General features: G+C 45.3%; 1 protein-coding gene across 1 annotated transcript in view; it reads left to right on the forward strand.

The window, feature by feature from the left end:
• Positions 1 to 12,681, forward strand: part of nck2a (NCK adaptor protein 2a) — a 51,080-nt gene extending 38,399 nt beyond the window's left edge. Inside the window, exons 3-4 of the mRNA XM_046363742.1 lie at positions 11,143 to 11,936; positions 12,350 to 12,681. Of these exons, the coding sequence (XP_046219698.1) occupies positions 11,143 to 11,936; positions 12,350 to 12,568 (1,013 nt within the window). The 3' untranslated portion in view covers positions 12,569 to 12,681. The remainder of the gene's footprint in view (positions 1 to 11,142; positions 11,937 to 12,349) is intronic.
• Positions 12,682 to 23,137: the final 10,456 nt, after the last annotated feature.

The following is a 23,137-nucleotide window of genomic DNA, read 5'->3' on the forward strand; positions in this document are numbered from 1 at the left end:
ATTACCAATATTGAGAGGCAGGTCCTATATGGGCAAGTCTATGCAAACCTCAGAACTAGGAAACTGAATTTGATAAACAAATTAATTTGCGTACTATAAGCTGTTTTTTTAACCCACAATGGCGGAAGGAGGAGAAGATACTGATTTGGTCGAGGATATAATTATAACACCATTCTCAAGACAAACTTTTCAAGAAAAGTTAGACATTGTCAGGACAGGTCGCCCGACGCCGACGCTACAAAGCCTGTCACAAGCGGGAAAGGGGTTTGTTCGCCACTTTCAAAGTTCCAACTACGAGCTCTATCAATGGCTCACAGGCTCCGAGAAGCACTGCAAACTGTACTGCTGGGAATGCCTATTATTTGCAAGTGATAGATTTGGTGTTTGGAGCCACACTGGCTTTGCAAACTTGAGTTGTCTAACCAAGGCAGCAATGAGACACGGCTGGGCACTTACAAGCAATGGTGCTTTTGAAAACTTTTGGAGACACCCGAGTGAATCTACAGCTCAACGAACAAGCGCGCAGGGCAACGGGAGCTGCACAATGAAAAGGTATTGTACTCTTCCCCTGCAATTCTATGAATAAAAATGTAAATTTCAAGGTGACGCAACGCCTGAATTTATACTGCGTTTCTGTCTAAATGTATAGTGTCTAGAGCCATGGCATCATAATGATGGTAATAATAGGTGGATTAATTCGGGTGGGACTGTGTAGGACCTCACTGAAGGCCCAGCCCCCAGGCCCACGGCACGCCACTGATATATGTAATGGGGAATTGACAGACACTAACAATCAAATGCAAATAATTCACACAATGAAGTTGACTGTGACTGTTCACAAATTGGCAGGAGAGAGCACATCCCTGTGGCCACCGCAATGGATTAGTATCCTGAGATGTAATAGCCTCAGACATGTCTCCTGTGCCATAAAAAATATATATGTACCTACCTCATGAAACTGGTTGAGAGAATGCCAAGAGAATGCAACGCTCTCATCAAGGCAAAGGATGGCTACTTAGAAGAAGCTCAAATATTAAATATAAATTTAGATTTTAACACTTTTTTTTGGTTACTATGGAATCATGATTCCATATGTGTTATTTCATAGTTTTGATGTCTTCACTATTATTCTAATTGTAGAAAATAGTAAAAATACAGGAAAACCCTCGAATGAGTAGGTGTGTCCACACTTCTGACTGGTACTCTATATTTGTTACGTAAATCTGTCGACCAACAGCCTATCGCCTAAACAATTGACCAGTCGACTAATTGGAGTCAGCCCTACTGATTACAATTGACAGGTAATTAGTAACTGTAACGTATGACATTGTAAGTCTCTTACCTAGGGCTGTTGCGATTACCGTATTACCGCCACACCGGCAGTCATGAGTCTTAAAGCAGTCAAATTCCACGTGACCGTGTAGTCACGGTAATTAGGATTCTCCCAGCTCTGATGCTGCTGAAGGTCATTAGTAGCCTACCAAACTTGCTAACTGCCTGGTTCTCAGCACTCTATTCTCCCTCTAATCACTCTGACATCAATGCAAATGTAATCAAAAATCTAATCAAACACTTCATGAGTCCATGAGCTCATGTTGCGCAACATTTCTATAGGCTATGCAATTGCGTGAGAAAACAGAGTGATGACCTTTATTAAAAAGAGGAGGATCCCATCAGCTTTCTATAGGCTAGGCCTACTATATTTATTTCTCAACTTTAGTAATATTAAGCACATTACTTATCTTTACAACAGGAGTATAGCCTACCAGGCTGGTATGAAAATGAACCACAGGAAAAGCATCCTCCATTCGCTATTTAAGTGCATAGATGACCTGTATTTTTATCTCTGCCCCTGTTTTGAGACTGGTGCATGATAATGATCTGTTCCAAATCAAAACAAATTGCACACATTATTTAGTATATGTGAAGACCAGCTTAAATCAAGAATTGTCTGATGGGTGACAATATAGCCTAGCTGGTGTACATAAGCAGCACGTAACTTTCAAGTTTGGGGAAGATCATTTTCACCATAAAAAATGCACCTTTTATAATAAATGCATTACATGCACAATTGCATTTGCGGTCACTTGAAAATTGTGTTTTTCCCTAATGGAACATTCGTGCTTAGGGTGCATTACATCCATACAAAGGGGATGCCGCTGTGAAATCCGAGGCATTATCAAGTGCTTGTCAAATTGTGAATGAGAGACTGATGAAATTTGTACAGCCTTCGCAAAAAAAACAAAGCGGAGCTCATGCCTTTCAAGCAACTTTTTTGCAAATCGTTAATCTCGTCATGCCGCCTTACAATGTATTAAAAACAAAACATAGCCCAACATTTGCAGAACAACTAAAGTTACATTAATAACTCTAAATTAAGCATATAGGAGTACCTATTTCTTTGTTAACCTCTCAACAAAAAATAGCCGCATGGTCGCACTCCCTCAAATCGTTTGGAGAAAATGTCCTTTATTTTATTCAGCATTGTTCAATTGTATTCTGCCTACTATAAAATAATGCCACGGCATTCTAAGCAAATCTTGTTTGTTTGCTAAATGAACTAGCCAGATCAGAACCTAACATAAGGACATCTCAGAGTATGCTATTCTGTTCTTCTGAAATAGACTACATTTTCTTCATATCATGCTTCTTTAGACCTGTCTAAAATAAATCATGGATTTATTGCGAAGTTGTAGGCTATATTTAATGGGTTTATTAGACATTTTTAAATGTAGATGTTCCAAAGGTCTGCATCACTGGCTTGCAGGTGATTAGTGGAAGCCAGGAGACGTAACGTAAACAACACTGCTAGCTAGCCTGCTAGCCCCCGAATAGCAACACTGCAGAAACTATTACACTCAACGGAACGACTTGATTAGTGTAGTGTCAACAACGCACCCACTGCCAGCTGGCCTACTTCAGCAGTACTGTATCATTTTAATCATTTTAGTCAATAAGATTCTTGCTATGTAGCTTAACTTTCTGAACATTCGAGACGTTTAGTCCACTTGTCATTCCAATCTCCTTTGCATTAGCGTAGCCTCTTCTGTAGCCTGTCAACTATGTGTCTGTTTATCCCTGTTCTCTCCTCTCTGCACAGACCATACAAACGCTCCACACCGCGTGGCCGCGGCCACCCTACTCTGGTCGTCCCAGCGCGCACGACCCACGTGGAGTTCCAGGTCTCCGGTAGCCTCTGGAACTGCCAATCTGCGGTCAACAAGGCAGAGTTCATCTCAGCCTATGCCTCCCTCCAGTCCCTCGACTTCTTGGCACTGACGGAAACATGGATCACCACAGACAACACTGCTACTCCTACTGCTCTCTCTTCGTCCGCCCACGTGTTCTCGCACACCCCGAGAGCGTCTGGTCAGCGGGGTGGTGGCACCGGGATCCTCATCTCTCCCAAGTGGTCATTCTCTCTTTCTCCCCTTACCCATCTGTCTATCGCCTCCTTTGAATTCCATGCTGTCACAGTTACTAGCCCTTTCAAGCTTAACATCCTTATCATTTATCGCCCTCCAGGTTCCCTCGGAGAGTTCATCAATGAGCTTGATGCCTTGATAAGCTCCTTTCCTGAGGACGGCTCACCTCTCACAGTTCTGGGCGACTTTAACCTCCCCACGTCTACCTTTGACTCTTTCCTCTCTGCCTCCTTCTTTCCACTCCTCTCCTCTTTTGACCTCACCCTCTCACCTTCCCCCTACTCACAAGGCAGGCAATACGCTCGACCTCATCTTTACTAGATGCTGTTCTTCCACTAACCTCACTGCAACTCCCCTCCAAGTCTCCGACCACTGCCTTGTATCCTTTTCCCTCTCGCTCTCATCCAACACCTCCCACACTGCCCCTACTCGGATGGTATCGCGCCGTCCCAACCTTCGCTCTCTCTCCCCGCTACTCTCTCCTCTTCCATCCTATCATCTCTTCCCTCCGCTCAAACCTTCTCCCACCTATCTCCTGATTCTGCCTCCTCAACCCTCATCTCCTCCCTCTCTGCATCCCTTGACTCTCTATGTCCCCTATCCTCCAGGCCGGCTCGGTCCTCCCCTCCCGCTCCGTGGCTCGATGACTCATTGCGAGCTCACAGAACAGGGCTCCGGGCAGCCGAGCGGAAATGGAGGAAAACTCGCCTCCCTGCGGACCTGGCATCCTTTCACTCCCTCCTCTCTACATTTTCCTCCTCTGTCTCTGCTGCTAAAGCCACTTTCTACCACGCTAAATTCCAAGCATCTGCCTCTAACCCTAGGAAGCTCTTTGCCACCTTCTCCTCCCTCCTGAATCCTCCGCCCCTTCCCCCCCCTCCTCCCTCTCTGCAGATGACTTCGTCAACCATTTTGAAAAGAAGGTCGACGACATCCGATCCTCGTTTGCTAAGTCAAACGACACCGCTGGTTCTGCTCACACTGCCCTACCCTGTGCTCTGACCTCTTTCTCCCCTCTCTCTCCAGATGAAATCTCGCGTCTTGTGACGGCCGGCCGCCCAACAACCTGCCCGCTTGACCCTATCCCCTCCTCTCTTCTCCAGACCATTTCCGGAGACCTTCTCCCTTACCTCACCTCGCTCATCAACTCATCCCTGACCGTTGGCTACGTCCCTTCCGTCTTCAAGAGAGCGAGAGTTGCACCCCTTCTGAAAAAACCTACACTCGATCCCTCCGATGTCAACAATTACAGACCAGTATCCCTTCTTTCTTTTCTCTCCAAAACTCTTGAACGTGCCGTCCTTGGCCAGCTCTCCCGCTATCTCTCTCTGAATGACCTTCTTGATCCAAATCAGTCAGGTTTCAAGACTAGTCATTCAACTGAGACTGCTCTCCTCTGTATCACGGAGGCGCTCCGCACTGCTAAAGCTAACTCTCTCTCCTCTGCTCTCATCCTTCTAGATCTATCGGCTGCCTTCGATACTGTGAACCATCAGATCCTCCTCTCCACCCTCTCCGAGTTGGGCATCTCCGGCGCGGCCCACGCTTGGATTGCGTCCTACCTGACAGGTCGCTCCTACCAGGTGGCGTGGCGAGAATCTGTCTCCTCACCACGCGCTCTCACCACTGGTGTCCCCCAGGGCTCTGTTCTTGGCCCTCTCCTATTCTCGCTATACACCAAGTCACTTGGCTCTGTCATAACCTCACATGGTCTCTCTTATCATTGCTATGCAGACGACACACAATTAATCTTCTCCTTTCCCCCTTCTGATGACCAGGTGGCGAATCGCATCTCTGCATGTCTGGCAGACATATCAGTGTGGATGACGGATCACCACCTCAAGCTGAACCTCGGCAAGACGGAGCTGCTCTTCCTCCCGGGGAAGGACTGCCCGTTCCATGATCTCGCCATCACGGTCGACAACTCCATTGTGTCCTCCTCCCAGAGCGCCAAGAACCTTGGCGTGATCCTGGACAACACCCTGTCGTTCTCTACTAACATCAAGGCGGTGGCCCGTTCCTGTAGGTTCATGCTCTACAACATCCGCAGAGTACGACCCTGCCTCACACAGGAAGCGGCGCAGGTCCTAATCCAGGCACTTGTCATCTCCCGTCTGGATTACTGCAACTCGCTGTTGGCTGGGCTCCCTGCCTGTGCCATTAAACCCCTTCAACTCATCCAGAACGCCGCAGCCCGTCTGGTGTTCAACCTTCCCAAGTTCTCTCACGTCACCCCGCTCCTCCGTTCACTCCACTGGCTTCCAGTTGAAGCTCGCATCCGCTACAAGACCATGGTGCTTGCCTACGGAGCTGTGAGGTGAACGGCACCTCAGTACCTCCAGGCTCTGATCAGGCCCTACACCCAAACAAGGGCACTGCGTTCATCCACCTCTGGCCTGCTCGCCTCCCTACCACTGAGGAAGTACAGCTCCCGCTCAGCCCAGTCAAAACTGTTCGCTGCCCTGGCCCCCCAATGGTGGAACAAACTCCCTCACGACGCCAGGACAGCGGAGTCAATCACCACCTTCCGGAGACACCTGAAACCCCACCTCTTTAAGGAATACCTAGGATAGGTTAAGTAATCCCTCTCACCCCACCCCCCCTAAGTTTTAGATGCACTATTGTTAAGTGACTGTCCCACTGGATGTCATAAGGTGAATGCACCAATTTGTAAGTCGCTCTGGATAAGAGCGTCTGCTAAATGACTTAAATGTAAAATGCTTAAATGTGTTTGTTGATTAACGATCAATTATCGTGAGACTGACAGTTATTTGCTTGACAATCACTGGCTGAGTAAATTTTGTGACCCTCACAGCTCTAATCCTACCCAACCTGTTGATATGCCAACCTCTGCGTCACTCTGGGTTGTTATTAAACATGCTGAGGTAGGGTTGTCATGGGTCAGTCTCCAGTGATGAATGAATAAGGATGGGGGGTGAAAGATGGAGTGTGGAAGGAGGGAATAGACTGTTCCGCTGCCAACCAGCAGACCAGAGCCTTGAAGTGGAAATGAGGGAGATGGAGAGTGTGTGTTTCAGCTGAGCTGGGCTGTGTGGGTCTCGGGGGACTTTGTGTCTGCTGCCCTCGGCATATCTCTGCTCTCTACCCTGAGGCAGTCGACAGCTCAGTCTCTCCACGGGATGGCTTGAAGTAGGCCCAGGAGGAGAGGTTTCATGTTGTCACATCAAGTGGGGCAACACACACACACACACACACACACACACAATGAGTAAGTATTTAACACACGTTAACATTAGCATTTTGATATCACAAACATAATTTGTGTTTATAGGCCGTTTTTAAGAGGACATTTTCCTGGAGCGCCAATAAAGGACTTTTTCAAATACTCCTCCAGAGTCACATGCACGTAAGACGTTTTGGTATATGGGGCGGCTAGGTAGCCTAGTGGTTAGAGCGTTGGACTAGTAACTGGAAGGTTGCAAGTTCAAACCCCCGAGCTGACAAGGATCAAATCTGTCGTTCTGCCTATTTCTAAAATGTTTTTTTTTTTAAACAAACAAAAAACAAATCCTCAGCAATCTACACACAATACCCATAATGACCAAGCGAAAAATAAAATACAGAAATACCTTAACCTCCCCCCCGCCTGAAGACATACCCAAATCTAAACACTCTGAAGTTTGTGTAAATGTGAATTGAATGTAGGAGAATATAACACAATAGATTTGGTTTAGATAATACAATGAAAAAAACTTTTTATTTTTTATTGTTGTATCTTTAAAATGAGCAAAGATAAAACATTCAGATCGGATGATGGGGACAATTTCAGTGGAAAACAAAAGAGGGCAACAGTACTTTTGCAAAGTTTCAGAATGATAACCTCCAAAATGAGTGTGCTACATGACATTTATCATGAATGGCATATAAGTGGACCCAGGTGTCCCACACAAGTAGCCCAAATGTACCCAAGTGGCCAAATTGGTGAAGTTATACATTTTGAATGGAATAACTATATACAAAATACCAAAATGGTATTCTAACATACCACCCCAAGAAAATGAGAAAAAAAAAAAATTTAAATTACATTTACTCAATAACACTTTGAATATTTGGAAGACCCTCAGTCCTCGACACAATATTATGCTGCTGATGCCAGGTGCATTAGCACATCCATGCCTGCAGAAATACATTTGGGCAGATGAACACCACTTGTGTTGGCACTGGGGGCTCCCATTCGAAGTCAGTGTCACTGTGAAAGAAAATGTTCAGTTAGAATAGTTTCACATATGAGTCCTGTATCAACACGTATAATTAACAGATATATATATATATAGAGTGCAGGGAACATAAGGTTGAATATAGTATTATTGACCTGCTAGATCTACTGTCTCTATTATATTATGACAGACCAGATAGATCTATTGTCTCCATTTCACTTTGGCCATTGTTGTGGGCCTGCCCTCCCCTCAACAGCCTTAAATAGGCTATTTCATTTCACAAATAATATTTTATATTATTAATTTCAAACAACGGCTTTAGCATGAGAAGAACTTACCAGTCAAAAACGATGTCCTCTTCGTTTAAAAAATATTCCTCCATTTGGGAATCGTCCTCAATCATTTTCTTCTAAAATTGTGTGTACATCTGTATATCCAGACTTAGATTTAGCTTTCCCTGACTTAGTTGCCATACTGATTGATATATAAGCACGATTCTAGGCTTTCGACCCATGTGAGACACTTGTATTTTCATGAATGTTTAATATGACTATTTATGTAGCGATCCCTGCATGTTGTTGAATATCATCCCGTTACCGGTTCCGTGTGCAGAGAGATTAATTACATAAGTATTCAGACCCTTTGCACTGAGACTCAAAATTGAGCTCTGTCTGGTGCATCCTGTTCAAATTGATCATCCTTGAGATCTTTCTACAACTTGATTGAAGTCCACCTGGGGTAAATTCAATTGATTGGACATGATCGGTCAACTGTTGACAGTGCATGTCAGAGCAAAAACAAAGCTATGAGGTTGAAGGAATTGTCCAGGATTGTGTCGTGGGTACAGATCTGGGGAAGGGTACCAAAACATTTCTACAGCATTGAATGTCCCCAAGAACACAGTGGCCTCCATTCTTAAATTGAAGAAGTTCGGAACCACCAAGACTCTCTTGGCTCCAGAGTGGTGCAGTGGTCTAAAACAATGCATCCCAGCTGCATCACATCCGGCCGTGACTGGGATTCCCATAGGGCGGCACATAATTGGCCCAGCGTTGTCTGGGTTTGTCCAGGGTAGGCCGTCATTGTAAATAAGAATTTGTTCTTAACTGACTTGCCTAGTTGAATAAAAATAATTATAGCTGGCCGCCCGGCCAAATTGACCAATCGGGCTAGAAGGGCCTTGGTCACAGATTTCCTCTGGACATTGGAGAACAGAAGGACAACCATCTCTGCAGCACTTCACCAATCAGTCCTTTATGGTAGAGTGGCCAGACGGAAGCCACTCCTCAGTGGCTTGTTGTACATGGACCTTGACTCTTCTTTTAAACATTATGGTCTGTTCAATATTCCTGTCTTGTTTGCATTTGTCATCCCCTTCTGTCTGTCTTTTTTTCCCTCGATCTTGCCCTCTTTTCTGCCCGCTTTTTCTCTCTCGCTCTCTTTCTCACTCTTTCTCACACCGCCCTCTTTTCTGTGAGTTCTGTCCTATGATGTCTGGTCTTCTGTGTGTTAGTAACAGCTGCCAAGGGAGCCTCCTCCCTCCACCTCTCCTCACCCATTTCTCTCTCGCACAACAAAGCAGGAGGAAAGTTTAGTGCCACTCTGTGTGAACCCGATAACTTTCTGAGTTAGCTGTCATCGACAGATCTGTGACCTGGCTCTACACTGCAACACAAACACACACAGTTGTCACTTTTCCCTGTGTTGTGACTAAACAAATTGCAGCATTGGGAATGTGTGTTTGCAGTGGAATGTAATTGTACGTACTGTATAACTAACAGAAGAACTAAATGATGTTTGGTGACTTTTATTTAAGATGTAATTGGTTTGTACAGTAAGAGCTGCCCAGCATCCAACCACCGGAGCCATTAGTCATCTGTATGTCAGTCACCCATCTCCCTAGGTGTGACAACTGAAAGCATCAGAACAAGTTTTAGTTGGCCCTAGCTAGCGCTCAACATGGGTTACAACAGGTAAATAATCAACATGGGGAGACAGGAGAGAGCTTGCTGTCTTCGTTATGCAGGAGATGGAGGCAGGGAGAGGAGATGGGTAGGTGTAGAGGCAGCTTTGATCCCCTGCCTGCCTGTCAGTACCACAGCAGAGCCATGCACCAGGCTGTCTGCTCCACTTTCCTCCCCAGCTCGAATGTACTATTTTCAGCTTTTTGAGGGGACTTGGTTAGCTGAGCTAGAGCATGTCGGTGGTGCTGAATGCCTGGTTTAATGAGGAGATGGGAGTTGTGACAATCACACCAGCAGTTGTGATGGTGTGTGTGTGTGTGTCACTTCGGTGTGTTTACTGTATGCGAGTTTGAGATAATTACTGTATGTAGTGCATGTGTGTACAATCTTGTATGTAGGTGCATGTGATTGTGAACATGAGTTTGAAGCTGTTCTGGCTCATGGTGCCCTATTATAAGACACTGTTGGTTTTTCCTTTATTCTGGCAGTTACCTGTATGTGTTTGTTTTGTCCTCTATCTTAAGTGTTTACTCCCCAACTGGGCCCAGAGTGCAGCCTGAAGCCTCCATTTAGTGCCCCAACCCCTCCTTGTCTCCCTCCCAGTGTCCTGAATCAGCTTCGGCTCCTTCGGGCTTATTTACTTTCTCAGTACCACTGGAGTTATAACTTATGTGTTTTCAGTTGTGGATATGAAAGATGTTTATATCATGGCATTGTTGAATACTCGTTTCTGATTAGTTTAGTTTGATCTGTTTTCCATTGAAATTTATTTCGTATATGTCATGCCTATTCATGATTTCGACTGGCTGAGAAAAACTGTCCGTCCCGACTCCCGACCCATATAGTTCATTACTATTGGACAGCAGGAGATTGTTTCAACATTGAAATTCAATGTTGGAAATGTCAGAGACCGACAGCAAGGTTTATGCAAATCAAGTCTATAAATTGTATGGCTGGGCTTGAAAACCAATAGGCATGCTAGCCGGTTGTCTCAAAAAACAAATAGCAGATGGGAGTTCTGAAAATGTCTAGTTCTGATGGTTTTTACATTAGAGATCAAGTCTATAAACTGTCTGTAGTTCATTTTTCCATGTTTGAGCTGCTTTTGAAAGCAAGTCAAATTGAAAACATTGGCATTGTGGTTTGGTTAGCTAAACTAGCAAGTCTGTGTTTGGTTACCAAGGCAACTACTGTAGCTTTCTAGTTAACTTGCTAGCTACTTCAGTACTTTCTAGAGGCAACTGTGTTCAATTATAGCCATGGTATAAAATAGATAATCAGCTTGGGGCTCTATGCGTTTTCAAGAAAATAATGAAACTCCTAGTTGTTTATTATTTTCCATAAGATCATAACCCCTTGTTGATTATTCCTTACTTAGTATCTGGTTATACAAGTGTTGTGGTACCAGTCCCTGCCAATACTGCCAACTAGAAGAAATCCACAGTACTTTTTATTCAATCCACTTGCAACACCAGACATGTTGTCTTTGACTGGTTCTCTAAAATAAAATGAAATGTCATGGTAGGTTAGCTTAACATACTGATGTAGTGATTTCTGTCTTTGTCTCTGTCTCAGGACTGGGTAAGGGCAGAAGGAAGCAGAGTGCCAGTGACGCCTCCCCCACGCCCAGCACAGATGCGGAGTACCCCTCCAATGGGAGTGGCGGAGGAGTGGCCGAGCGGGTCTACGACCTCAACATCCTGGCTGTGGTCAAGTTCTCGTACGTGGCGGAGCGCAAGGATGAGCTGACCCTAGCCAAGGGGTCACGGGTCACTGTGATGGAGAAGTGCAGTGACGGTTGGTGGCGGGGCAGCCAGGGAGGCCGTGTGGGCTGGTTCCCTTCCAACTATGTCCTGGAGGACCCCGCAGAGGGTGAAGGGGGTAGAGGTGGAAGGGACTCCCCAGGGAGGGACAGGGAGGCCACGATGACCAACGGGCGGGCGGGAGGTGGTGGCGGCAGCCGGGGTGGCGAGGGCAGTGGTGCGCTCCAGCTGGTCCAGACTCTGTACCCGTTCAGCTCAGTGACGGAGGAGGAGCTAAACTTTGAGAAAGGAGAGGTGATGGAGGTTGTTGAGAAACCTGAGAACGACCCAGAGTGGTGGCGCTGCCGGAACACCCGCGGTCTGGTGGGCCTGGTGCCCAAAAACTACGTGCTGGTGCTGAATGACACCAACGGGCCTCCCGGGCTCCCCGCTCTTCCGCTGTCGCCCCCCGGCTCCCCACAGATCGGCCACATGGCCCCGGCGTGTGAGGGCAAGTTTGCAGGCAGGGACTGGTACTATGGAGGGGTGACCAGACACCAAGCAGAGCTGGTCCTCAACGAGAGAGGACAGGAGGGGGATTTCCTCATACGTGACAGCGAGTCATCGGTGAGTGGGGGAGCAGAGGATGAAGGAAGGGGAGGGATTGGGGAAGGAGATAGGAGTGTGTGAGAAGAGATAGGCCAGGGGTTCCCAAACACTGCCCTGTGGGAAGGGGGAAGATCTCAATTGCATACTCCTCATGCCCCTCTCTGACCACCACCTCCAATGGGTTTTGAGGAGGTGACGGGGAGAGAGGACGCGAGGAGTTTGCAATTGAGATCTTCCCAAGGATAAAATACTAAATTGGAGGATAGGAGATATACAGTATCTGCACACATGAACAGCTATTGACCTGTGATTTATAAATGAAGTCATAGTGCCATCTGCTGGTGGATAGTTAGTAGGGTGTTTGTTGGAGATATTTCATCTATGTTGTGTAAGTGAACTGACTCTCGCTCTCTCCATCCTTCTCCCTCTAGCCCAGTGATTTCTCTGTGTCTCTGAAGGCACCTGGGAAGAACAAGCACTTCAAGGTGCAGTGTTCAGAGGAGGTCTACTGTATCGGCCAGCGCAAGTTCAGCTCCATAGATGAACTGGTGGAACACTACAAGAAAGCCCCCATCTTCACCAGTGAACAAGGAGACAAGCTCTACCTGGTCAAACCGCTGCCCGAACCCCAGCTATCCTCAACATGCTGAACTTGGGGAGAGACCTTACTGTCTGTTTTAGCCCAGTCACATAGTTCGTATTGGTTCTGTTTCCTTTGTTAGTTAAAAAAATATTTGAAATGTAAACCCTCTCCAGAGGTTCTGATGATGAAATTAAGATCACTAAAGGGACCACTGTAAACACTCTTTAGATTGTTTCTTCCTTTTGCTAATCCTCATCTATCAATCTCTTCCTCTATCTTCATCCTCATCCCTCATCTATCCATCTCTTCCTCTACCTTCATCCTCATCATCTATCCATCTCTTCCTCATCATCTATCCATCTCTTCCCACCTTCATCCTCATCTATCCATCTCTTCCTCCACCTTCAATCCTTGTCTATCCATCTCTTCCTCCACCTTCAATCCTTGTCTATCCATCTCTTCCACCACCTTCATCCTCGTCTATCCATCTCTTCCACCACCTTCATCCTCGTCTATCCATCTCTTCCTCCACCTTCATCCTCGTCTATCCATCTCTTCCTCCACCTTCATCCTCGTCTATCCATCTCTTCCTCCGCCTTCATCCTCGTCTATCCATCTCTTCCTCCGCCTTCATCCTCGTCTATCCATCTCTTCCTCCGCCTTCATCCTCGTCTATCCCTCTCTTCCTCCTCCTTCATCCTCGTCTATCCCTCTCTTCCTCCTCCTTCATCCTCGTCTATCCCTCTCTTCCTCCGCCTTCATCCTCGTCTATCCCTCTCTTCCTCCGCCTTCATCCTCGTCTATCCCTCTCTTCCTCCGCCTTCATCCTCGTCTATCCCTCTCTTCCTCCGCCTTCATCCTCGTCTATCCCTCTCTTCCTCCGCCTTCATCCTCGTCTATCCCTCTCTTCCTCCGCCTTCATCCTCGTCTATCCCTCTCTTCCTCCGCCTTCATCCTCGTCTATCCCTCTCCTCCTCCGCCTTCATCCTCGTCTATCCCTCTCTTCCTCTGCCTTCGTCCTCCTCGGAACTCAACTTCGAGAGAGAGATACTGTCAATGTGCCACCTGCTTACTGTATTGCTTTTCTATTGGCACTACACTTATTGTTCTGTTTTTCCATTGGCCCCAGCTCTACACTACTGATATTTGATTGGCTCCTGATGTACACTAATTGCCCTGTTCTATTGGCTCCAGCTCTACACTTAGTTCTCGATTCAATCTGGATGGCTGAAGCATTACAGATTGAACGCTAGAGATGTAAAGGTCATTTCTGATTTGAGCTGACAAGATGCAGTGTTTACCGTGAATGCAGTCTCCGCTAATGCGAGAACATATTCTTTCAATTTAAATCACGCTTTAACGCTGAACTTCCGCTATATGAATTGAGCCCTTACTGTACTGTATTCATTGGCCCTAGTGCTTTTTTTCCAATGAAATCAGGTCTTCAGGCGTTCTACTCTATGTAAATGTAGCTGATGGATGACACTTAATTCAAGAGTAATATGTTTTTTGTTTTTATATACTTCTTGCTACGTATCGGTCATGGGGTTCTCAGCTTTTATTAGATATAATATATCTGAATGTCATTGAGCATTGTTATTTAATTCTTGTTCCCACTGTATGTATATATTCAGAAGATGTGCATATATTAATCGTTTTGATCCAACCTATGGTACTGTACCACTGATCACGTGATGAGAATTGAAATGCTTATGTTCAATAAAAGTTTTTGCAGAATAACTCAAATCATAAGCCGTCTGCCCTTTCTGTCTCTGCTGTATCGTGAGACAAGTGGTAATTGCTGCTGGTCTCTGGGAGTGGATGTTATTATTCTACACTATAGTTAATCATAGAACTGTCTGGCTGTTTAAATACAGTCCGGCTGGCTGTTTTTAAATGCACTCTGGCTGCTGAGTGACTCAGGCCAGAGGAGATGACTGAGCGTTGTTGTCGTCTTTGATATCATGGCGGTCCGCAAACAATCGTTTAAGTACTGTGCTGGAATGTACGATCAATCATGAGCTGGCCAATTCTGTACTACCATGAAAACCAAATAAATCCCTACTAACATCTACCAAACCCTCCCCCAACCCCGTTAAATGTTATCTATATCATGCTTAAACGCTCCTCCCTTAGGATTGTTCAGCATGTCAACAATTTCAACAGTAACATCTTACCCCCAATATCTCTCTTGCTGTTTCCACAATAACCTTCAACCTAGCAATTCTGCTTTCCAGAACCCGAGTCGTTGTATTGATAACCTTCCCAATAAAAGCTATGAAGTCAACTGTATTCATTGTGTCCAGTATGTGGCCTCAATCACTCTTCCTCCCTTCACATGATCTTTATCGTCTATGGACATTGGGACCTCAGTCACGACTCCCCTCTGTATAATCACCACGTACATGTCCTTTAATCTTCTCCCCGTGTAAGCTTTTCCATTTTCAGAATCTTCTCTTGCTGAACCTGGCTACCACAACATGAACAATCTACCATTTTCAATGAACGGAGCTAATTTCACTTCACCTACCTCTTTCTCTATGGCATTAGTTAGTCGGATAGGGTGTGAGGCCCTGTGGTCTCATCAAACACTCACTATTTCCACTCCAACACATTACTCTTGATTCATACCTTGGCTCTCTTTATGCTTTCTTTACTAGATACTCCACTGCTTTCTGTATCATGATCTCTCTTCTATGTCTTTCCAGTACTGACCATTCCCGTCATTGACCCTCATTCTGCCGCTCCATACCATCAGAACTGACACCTATTGCATTCCAGCACAGCTGTTGCTTCACCAACATTTCCTTAATTTAGTCTCGATCCATCATTGGTTAACTGCTTTAGCACACTCTGCCCAACCCGCATGTTCTAGCTGTGTCTGAATCCTGGCTTAGGAAGACCAACACAAATTCTGACATTTTAATTCCAAACTACAACATTTTCAGACAAGATAGAACTGCCAAAGGGGGTGGTGTTGCAATCTACTGCAAAGATAGCCTGCAGAGTTCCTACTATCCAGGTCTGTACCCAAACAATTTGAACTTCTACTTTTAAAAATCCACCTCTCTAAAAACAAGTCTCTCACCGTTGGCGCCTGCTATAGACCACCCTCTGCCCCCAGCTGTGCTCTGGACACCAAATGTGAACTGATTGCCCCCCATCTATCTTCAGAGCTCGTGCTGCTAGGCGACCTAAACTGGAACGTGCTTAACACCCCAGCCATCCTACAATCTAAACTTGATGCCCTCAATCTCACACAAATTATCAATGAACCTACCAGGTACCTCCCCAAAGCCTTAAACACGGGCACCCTCATAGATATCATCCTAACCAACTTGCCCTCTAAATACACCTCTGCTGTCTTCAACCAAGATCTCAGCGATCACTGCCTCATTGCCTGCATCCGTAATGGGTCAGCGGTCAAACGACCTCCACTCATCACTGTAAAACTCTCCCTGAAACACTTCAGTGAGCAGGCCTTTCTAATCGACCTGGCAGGGGTATCCTGGAAGGATATTGATCTCATCCTGTCAGTAGAGGATGCCTGGATATTTTTTTAAATGCCTTCCTAACCATCTTAAATAAACATGCTCCATTCAATAAATTTAGAACCAGGAACAGATATAGCCCTTGGTTCTCCCCAGACCTGACTGCCCTTAACCAACACAAAAACATCCTATGGCGTTCTGCATTAGCATCGAACAGCCCCCGTGATATGCAGCTGTTCAGGGAAGCTTGAAACCATTATACACAGGCAGTTAGAAAAGCCAAGGCTAGCTTTTTCAAGCAGAAATTTGCTTCCTGCAACACTAACTCAAAAAGGTTCTGGGACACCACTGTAAAGTCCATGGAGAATAAGAACACCCCCTCCCAGCTGCCCACTGCACTGAAGATAGGAAACACTGTCACCACTGATAAATCCACCATAATTGAGAATTTCAATAAGCATCTTTCTACGGCTGGCCATGCTTTCCACCTGGCTACTCCTACCCCAGTCAACAGCACTGCACCCCCAACAGCAACTCGCCAAAGCCTTCCCCATTTCTCCTTCTCCCAAATCCGTTCAGCTGATGTTCTGAAAGAGCTGCAAAATCTGGACCCCTACAAATCAGCCGGGCTAGACAATCTGGACCCTTTCTTTCTAAAATTATCTGCCGAAATTGTTGCCACCCCTATTACTAGCCTGTTCAACCTCTCTTTCGTGTCGTCTGAGATTCCCAAAGATTGGAAAGCAGCTGCGGTCATACCCCTCTTCAAAGGGGGGGACACTCTTGACCCAAACTGCTACAGACCTATATCTATTCTACCATGCCTTTCTAAGGTCTTCGAAAGCCAAGTCAACAAACAGATAACCGACCATTTCGAATCTCACCATACCTTCTCTGCTATGCAATCTGGTTTCAGAGCTGGTCATGGGTGCACCTCAGCCACGCTCAAGGTCCTAAACGATATCTTAACCGCCATCGATAAGAAACATTACTGTGCAGCCGTATTCATCGATCTGGCCAAGGCTTTCGACTCTGTCAATCACCACATCCACATCGGCAGACTCGACAGCCTTGGTTTCTCCAATGATTGCCTCGCCTGGTTCACCAACTACTTCTCTGATAGAGTTCAGTGTGTCAAATTGGAGGGTCTGCTGTCCGGACCTCTGGCAGTCTCTATGGGGGTGCCACAGGGTTCAATTCTTGGACTGACTCTCTTCTCTGTATACATCAATGAGGTTGCTCTTGCTGCTGGTGAGTCTCTGATCCACCTCTACGCAGACGACACCATTCTGTATACTTCTGGCCCTTCTTTGGACACTGTGTTAACAACCCTCCAGGCAAGCTTCAATGCCATACAACTCTCCTTCCGTGGCCTCCAATTGCTCTTAAATACAAGTAAAACTAAATGCATGCTCTTCAACCGAACGCTACCTGCACCTACCCGCCTGTCCAACATCACTACTCTGGACGGCTCTGACTTAGAATACGTGGACAACTACAAATACTTAGGTGTCTGGTTAGACTGTAAACTCTCCTTCCAGACCCATATCAAACATCTCCAATCCAAAGTTAAATCTAGAATTGGCTTCCTATTTTGCTACAAAGCATCCTTCACTCATGCTGCCAAACATACCCTTGTAAAACTGATCATCCTACCAATCCTCGACTTTGGCGATGTCATTTACAAAATAGCCTCCAATACCCTACTCAACAAATTGGATGCAGTCTATCACAGTGCAATCCGTTTTGTCACCAAAGCCCCATATACTACCCACCATTGCGACCTGTACGCTCTCGTTGGCTGGCCCTCGCTTCATACTCGTCGCCAAACCCACTGGCTCCATGTCATCTACAAGACCCTGCTAGGTAAAGTCCCCCCTTATCTCAGCTCGCTGGTCACCATAGCATCTCCCACCTGTAGCACACTCTCCAGCAGGTATATCTCTCTAGTCACCCCCAAAACCAATTCTTTCTTTGGCCGTCTCTCCTTCCAGTTCTCTGCTGCCAATGACTGGAACGAACTACAAAAATCTCTGAAACTGGAAACACTTATCTCCCTCACTAGCTTTAAGCACCAACTGTCAGAGCAGCTCACAGATTACTGCACCTGTACATAGCCCATCTATAATTTAGCCCAAACAACTACCTCTTTGCCAACTGTATTTAATTTATTTATTTATTTTGCTCCTTTGCACCCCATTATTTTTATTTCTACTTTGCACATTCTTCCATTGCAAAACTACCATTCCAGTGTTTTACTTGCTATATTGTATTTACTTCGCAACCATGGCCTTTTTTGCCTTTACCTCCCTTCTCACCTCATTTGCTCACATCGTATATAGACTTGTTTATACTGTATTATTGACTGTGTTTGTTTTACTCCATGTGTAACTCTGTGTCGTTGTATCTTTCGAACTGCTTTGCTTTATCTTGGCCAGGTCGCAATTGTAAATGAGAACTTGTTCTCAACTGGTCTACCTGGTTAAATAAAGGTGTTCTCAACTAGCCTACCTGTCTACCTGGTTAAACTAGCCTACCTGGTTAAATAAAGGTGTTCTCAACTGGTCTACCTGGTTAAATAAAGGTGTTCTCAACTAGCCTACCTGGTTAAATAAAGGTGTTCTCAACTAGCCTACCTGGTTAAATAAAGGTGTTCTCAACTGGCCTACCTGGTTAAATAAAGGTGTTCTCAACTAGCCTACCTGGTTAAATAAAGGTGTTCTCAACTAGCCTACCTGGTTAAATAAAGGTGTTCTCAACTAGCCTACCTGGTTAAATAAAGGTGTTCTCAACTAGCCTACTTGGTTAAATAAAGGTGTTCTCAACTAGCCTACCTGGTTAAATAAAGGTGTTCTCAACTGGCCTACCTGGTTAAATAAAGGTGTTCTCAACTAGCCTACCTGGTTAAATAAAGGTGTCCTCAACTGGCCTACCTGGTTAAATAAAGGTGTTCTCAACTGGCCTACCTGGTTAAATAAAGGTGTTCTCAACTTGCCTACCTGGTTAAATAAAGGTGAAATCAAATAAAATTGAAATAAATAAATAAAATAAAACAGGTCTGATGACACCTAGCTGTCAACATGCAATTTGACAGATTGATTGACCTGGATCGACTGGCTTGTCTCAATCTGATCAGAGTATATCATTAATAGCTCCCTCACAGACAGTCTGTACAAATGATGCAAATGATTGTGAAAGCATAAACAGATGTCTGATTTGTCCTACACTGACACACACAATGACAACCTTGTCAGACATGGATTAAGGGCTCGATTCAATCAGATCCACTTTAGCCAACATCTGCATAGTGGTAGTTTTGATGGTGTTGGAGGTGGACCTGCGTTAGAGCTGTCAAATCCACAAGCGGCTACTGTCATTATACGTAAAGCTGACTGCACGATTCGCACTACAAATTCGAACACTGGAATGTGAGATGTAATCTACACCTCCATATAAATGATATATGATATAAATCATCATTATTTTTGTTGATTTTTCAATTTAAGTGGAATTATTCTATATAGCCTACATATTATCGTTCTGAACTTCTAACACGAATGGGGTGGATACGGCTTCTTGACAATGAGCGCAAGAGCAACTGCTCATGTTTATACCTTCCACACCGCCAAAACATCCGCTATGTAGGCAGGGCAGTGGCTGTTCTACCGCCCTAGGCAAGATCAAATAAATTGCTGCCCCCGACAAAAATAAGTCGCAGTAAGAAAATTACGTTGAAAATAAAATACGTATTTTTTTACGACGTTGAAGTTACGTTCATTTTAGGTTCTGAATAAAATCTGAAAATATCTATTTTCTCGGACATTGAAATAAGGTTCATTTTCGGTTCTGAATGAAAGCTGAAAATATCTATTTTAAAGATTTTGAAAATACGTATTTTCTGTATGTTGAAATCTGGGACATTTTTGGTTCTGAATGAAAGTTGAGTGACAATCTATGTAGTAAACATATTTCCAGCCTCCAGACAGTGGTGAATGGAAAGAGAAATCTGTTGCCAACTTTCACTGGAGACGTGTTTGTAAGTGATGTGTATGCCGAGGAACTATCACAACTCCACTGTGGTCCTGTCGATGTGAATAGAGGCGTGCTCTCTCCGTTGTCTCCCTAAGTTCACGATCAGCTCCTCCGTTTTGTTGAGGGAGGGGTTATTTTCCTGGCACCACTCTGCCAGGGCCCTCACCTCCCTGTAGGTTATATCATCATTGTTGGTAATCAGGCCTACTACTGTTGTGTCGTCTGGAAACGTGATGACTGAGTTGGAGGCCTGCATGGCCACGCAGTCATGGGTGAACAGGGAGTACAGCATGCACCCTTGTGGGGCCCCTGTGTAGTGGAGGTGTTGTTTCCTACCTTCTCCACCTGGAGGAGGCCCGTCAGGAAGTCCACGACCCAGTTGCACAGGGCGGGGTTCAGATCCAGGGCTCCGAGCTTAATGATACGCTTGGAGGGTACTATGGTGTTGAAGGCTGAGCTGTAGTCAATGAACAGCATTCTTGAATGAAGGTATTCCTCTTGTCCAGATGGGATAGGGCAGTGTGCAGTGAGATGGCGATTGCATTATTTGTGGGTCTATTGGGGCGGTATACAAATTGAAGTGGGTCTAGGGTGTCAGTTAAGGGGGAAGTGATATGATCCTTAACTAGTCTCTCAAACCACTTGATAATGACAGAAGTGAGTGCTACGGGACCGGCAGCCTTGCGAGGGTTAACACGCTTGAATGTCTTACGTCAGCCACTGAGAACGAGAGCCCACGGTCCTTGGGAGCGGACCGCATTGGTGGCACTGTGTTATCCTCAAAGCAGGTGAATGTAGGTGTTTAGTTTGTCTGGGAGAAAGACGTCGGTGTCTGCGACATGGCTGGTTTTCCCTTTGTAATCCGGGATTGTCTGTAGACCCTGCCACATACAGCCTAGTTTTAATGATTGTGAATGTTTTACCCTGACATTATCTGCTACATGGTTTATGTTAGATCTTTTTGTTGATGGAACGTTGGTGGAGCGCCACAGTGGTGCCTCCGATAGAGAGGCATGCTGGGAAATGACAAGCCAAATATTGGCTTTGACAAGGTGGGCACTGTTTATCACAGGGCTGCATCAGCTCTCACCTAAAAAGCCCATGTGCCACAGGTTGAGAGAAATTCTCATTGTTTTTGGGCAGAATGATGTGAGGTTTTACGTGTTGTTGGAGTTGCATGTTGGTCAGTTTAACTCAGTAAATGCCGCCCTTGTCAATCTGCAACCATAGGTGGGTGTCTTCTATCACCTGTTAACACTTTATCTGATTGAGGGGTCCTGTGTAGCTCAGTTGGTAGAGCATGGCGCTTGTAACGCCAGGGTAGTGGGTTCGATCCCCGGGACCACCCATACGTAGAATGTATGCACACATGACTGTAAGTCGCTTTGGATAAAAGCGTCTGCTAAATGGCATATATTATATTATTATATTATTGAATCTTGGCCTAAGGGTGTGTTGGTAGTCAATAACATGGTGTGAAATTGTAGCTTTCTTTCAAAATATTTCCGGTAACAACTGTATCACTACAGCAGGTAAATCCCCCTGTTAAGAGAAAGTGGGGGAGAGGATGATGAAATCAAATCAAATCAAATTGTATTTGTCACATACACATGGTTAACAGATGTTAATGCGAGTGTAGCGAAATGCTTGTGCTTCTAGTTCCGACAATGCAGTAATAACCAACAAGTAATCTAACTAACAATTCCAAGACTACTGTCTTATACACAGTGTAAGGGGTTAAAGAATATGTACATAAAGATATATGAATGAGTGATGGTACAGAGCAGCATAGGCAAGATACAGTAGATGGTATCGAGTACAGTATATACATATGAGATGAGTATGTAAACAAAGTGGCATAGTTAAAGTGGCTAGTGATACATGTATTACATAAGGATGCAGTAGATGATATAGAGTACAGTATATACGTATGCATATGAGATGAATAATGTAGGGTATGTAACATTATATTAGGTAGCATTGTTTAAAGTGGCTAGTGATATATTTTACATAATTTCCCATCAATTCCCATTATTAAAGTGGCTGGAGTTGAGTCAGTGTCAGTGTGTTGGCAGCAGCCACTCAATGTTAGTGGTGGCTGTTTAACAGTCTGATGGCCTTGAGAAGCTGTTTTTCAGTCTCTTGGTCCCAGCTTTGATGCACCTGTACTGACCTCGCCTTCTGGATGATAGCGGGGTGAACAGGCAGTGGCTCGGGTGGTTGTTGTCCTTGATGATCTTTATGGCCATCCTGTAACATCGGGTGATGTAGGTGTCCTGGAGGGCAGGTAGTTTGCCCCTGGTGATGCGTTGTTCAGACCTCACTACCCTCTGGAGAGCCGTACGGTTGTGGGCGGAGCAGTTGCCGTACCAGGCGGTGATACAGCCCGAATCAGGAGATGTGAGCTAGGGCAGGGGGGGGGGGAGGATGAGAGGATGGTAGAAGGAGAGCTGATAGGGGGCAGGGAAGTAGAGGATGAGTGAGATGGAAGGGGATGAGAGAAGAGGAGAGGAGGAGGGCAGGAAGGATGAACAAAGAGGGTAAGAGAGAAGAGTCTGGATGAGAAGAAGAAGGTAGGAAATAAGAGCGGAAGATAGGATATATTGTCCCCTACCCCCGGATCTCCTTTAGAGGGCGCTGGTCCTCTAGCTCAAAGAGATGCACTGTGAATGCATGCCTATGTAACATGTCTAAACATCACTATTATCTTACTTTACTACCTTAATGTCTGCTGGTGTAGAAACATGACCAATGCATTAGATAACATGGTGGTGGTGAAGGGTAAAGCACTAAGGACATTAAATGACAGAAAGTCCTATACTCTAGTCTCTGAGAGACAGCCAGGCTTTAATGACCCTGATGAATGTGTGATCTGTTGGTAAGGACCTGTCTAATGGAGTTAATGACAGACGTGGTTTACTGTGAGAGGTGGAGATGTGTGTGACTATGATGCAGAGAGGAATGGGCAGTCTAGTGTTTTTGCTGACGTCATTCCCATGTGTTTGATGCCATTCCATTCGCTCTGTTCCAGCCATTATTAACCTCTCTAGGGTAGGTGAGGCGCTAACGTCCCACCAGGCCAACATCCGGTGAAACTGCAGAGAGCCAACATT

This window comes from Oncorhynchus gorbuscha, linkage group LG09 (genome assembly GCF_021184085.1).
Source record: "Oncorhynchus gorbuscha isolate QuinsamMale2020 ecotype Even-year linkage group LG09, OgorEven_v1.0, whole genome shotgun sequence".
In the NCBI taxonomy this organism is placed as follows: Eukaryota; Metazoa; Chordata; class Actinopteri; order Salmoniformes; family Salmonidae; genus Oncorhynchus; species Oncorhynchus gorbuscha.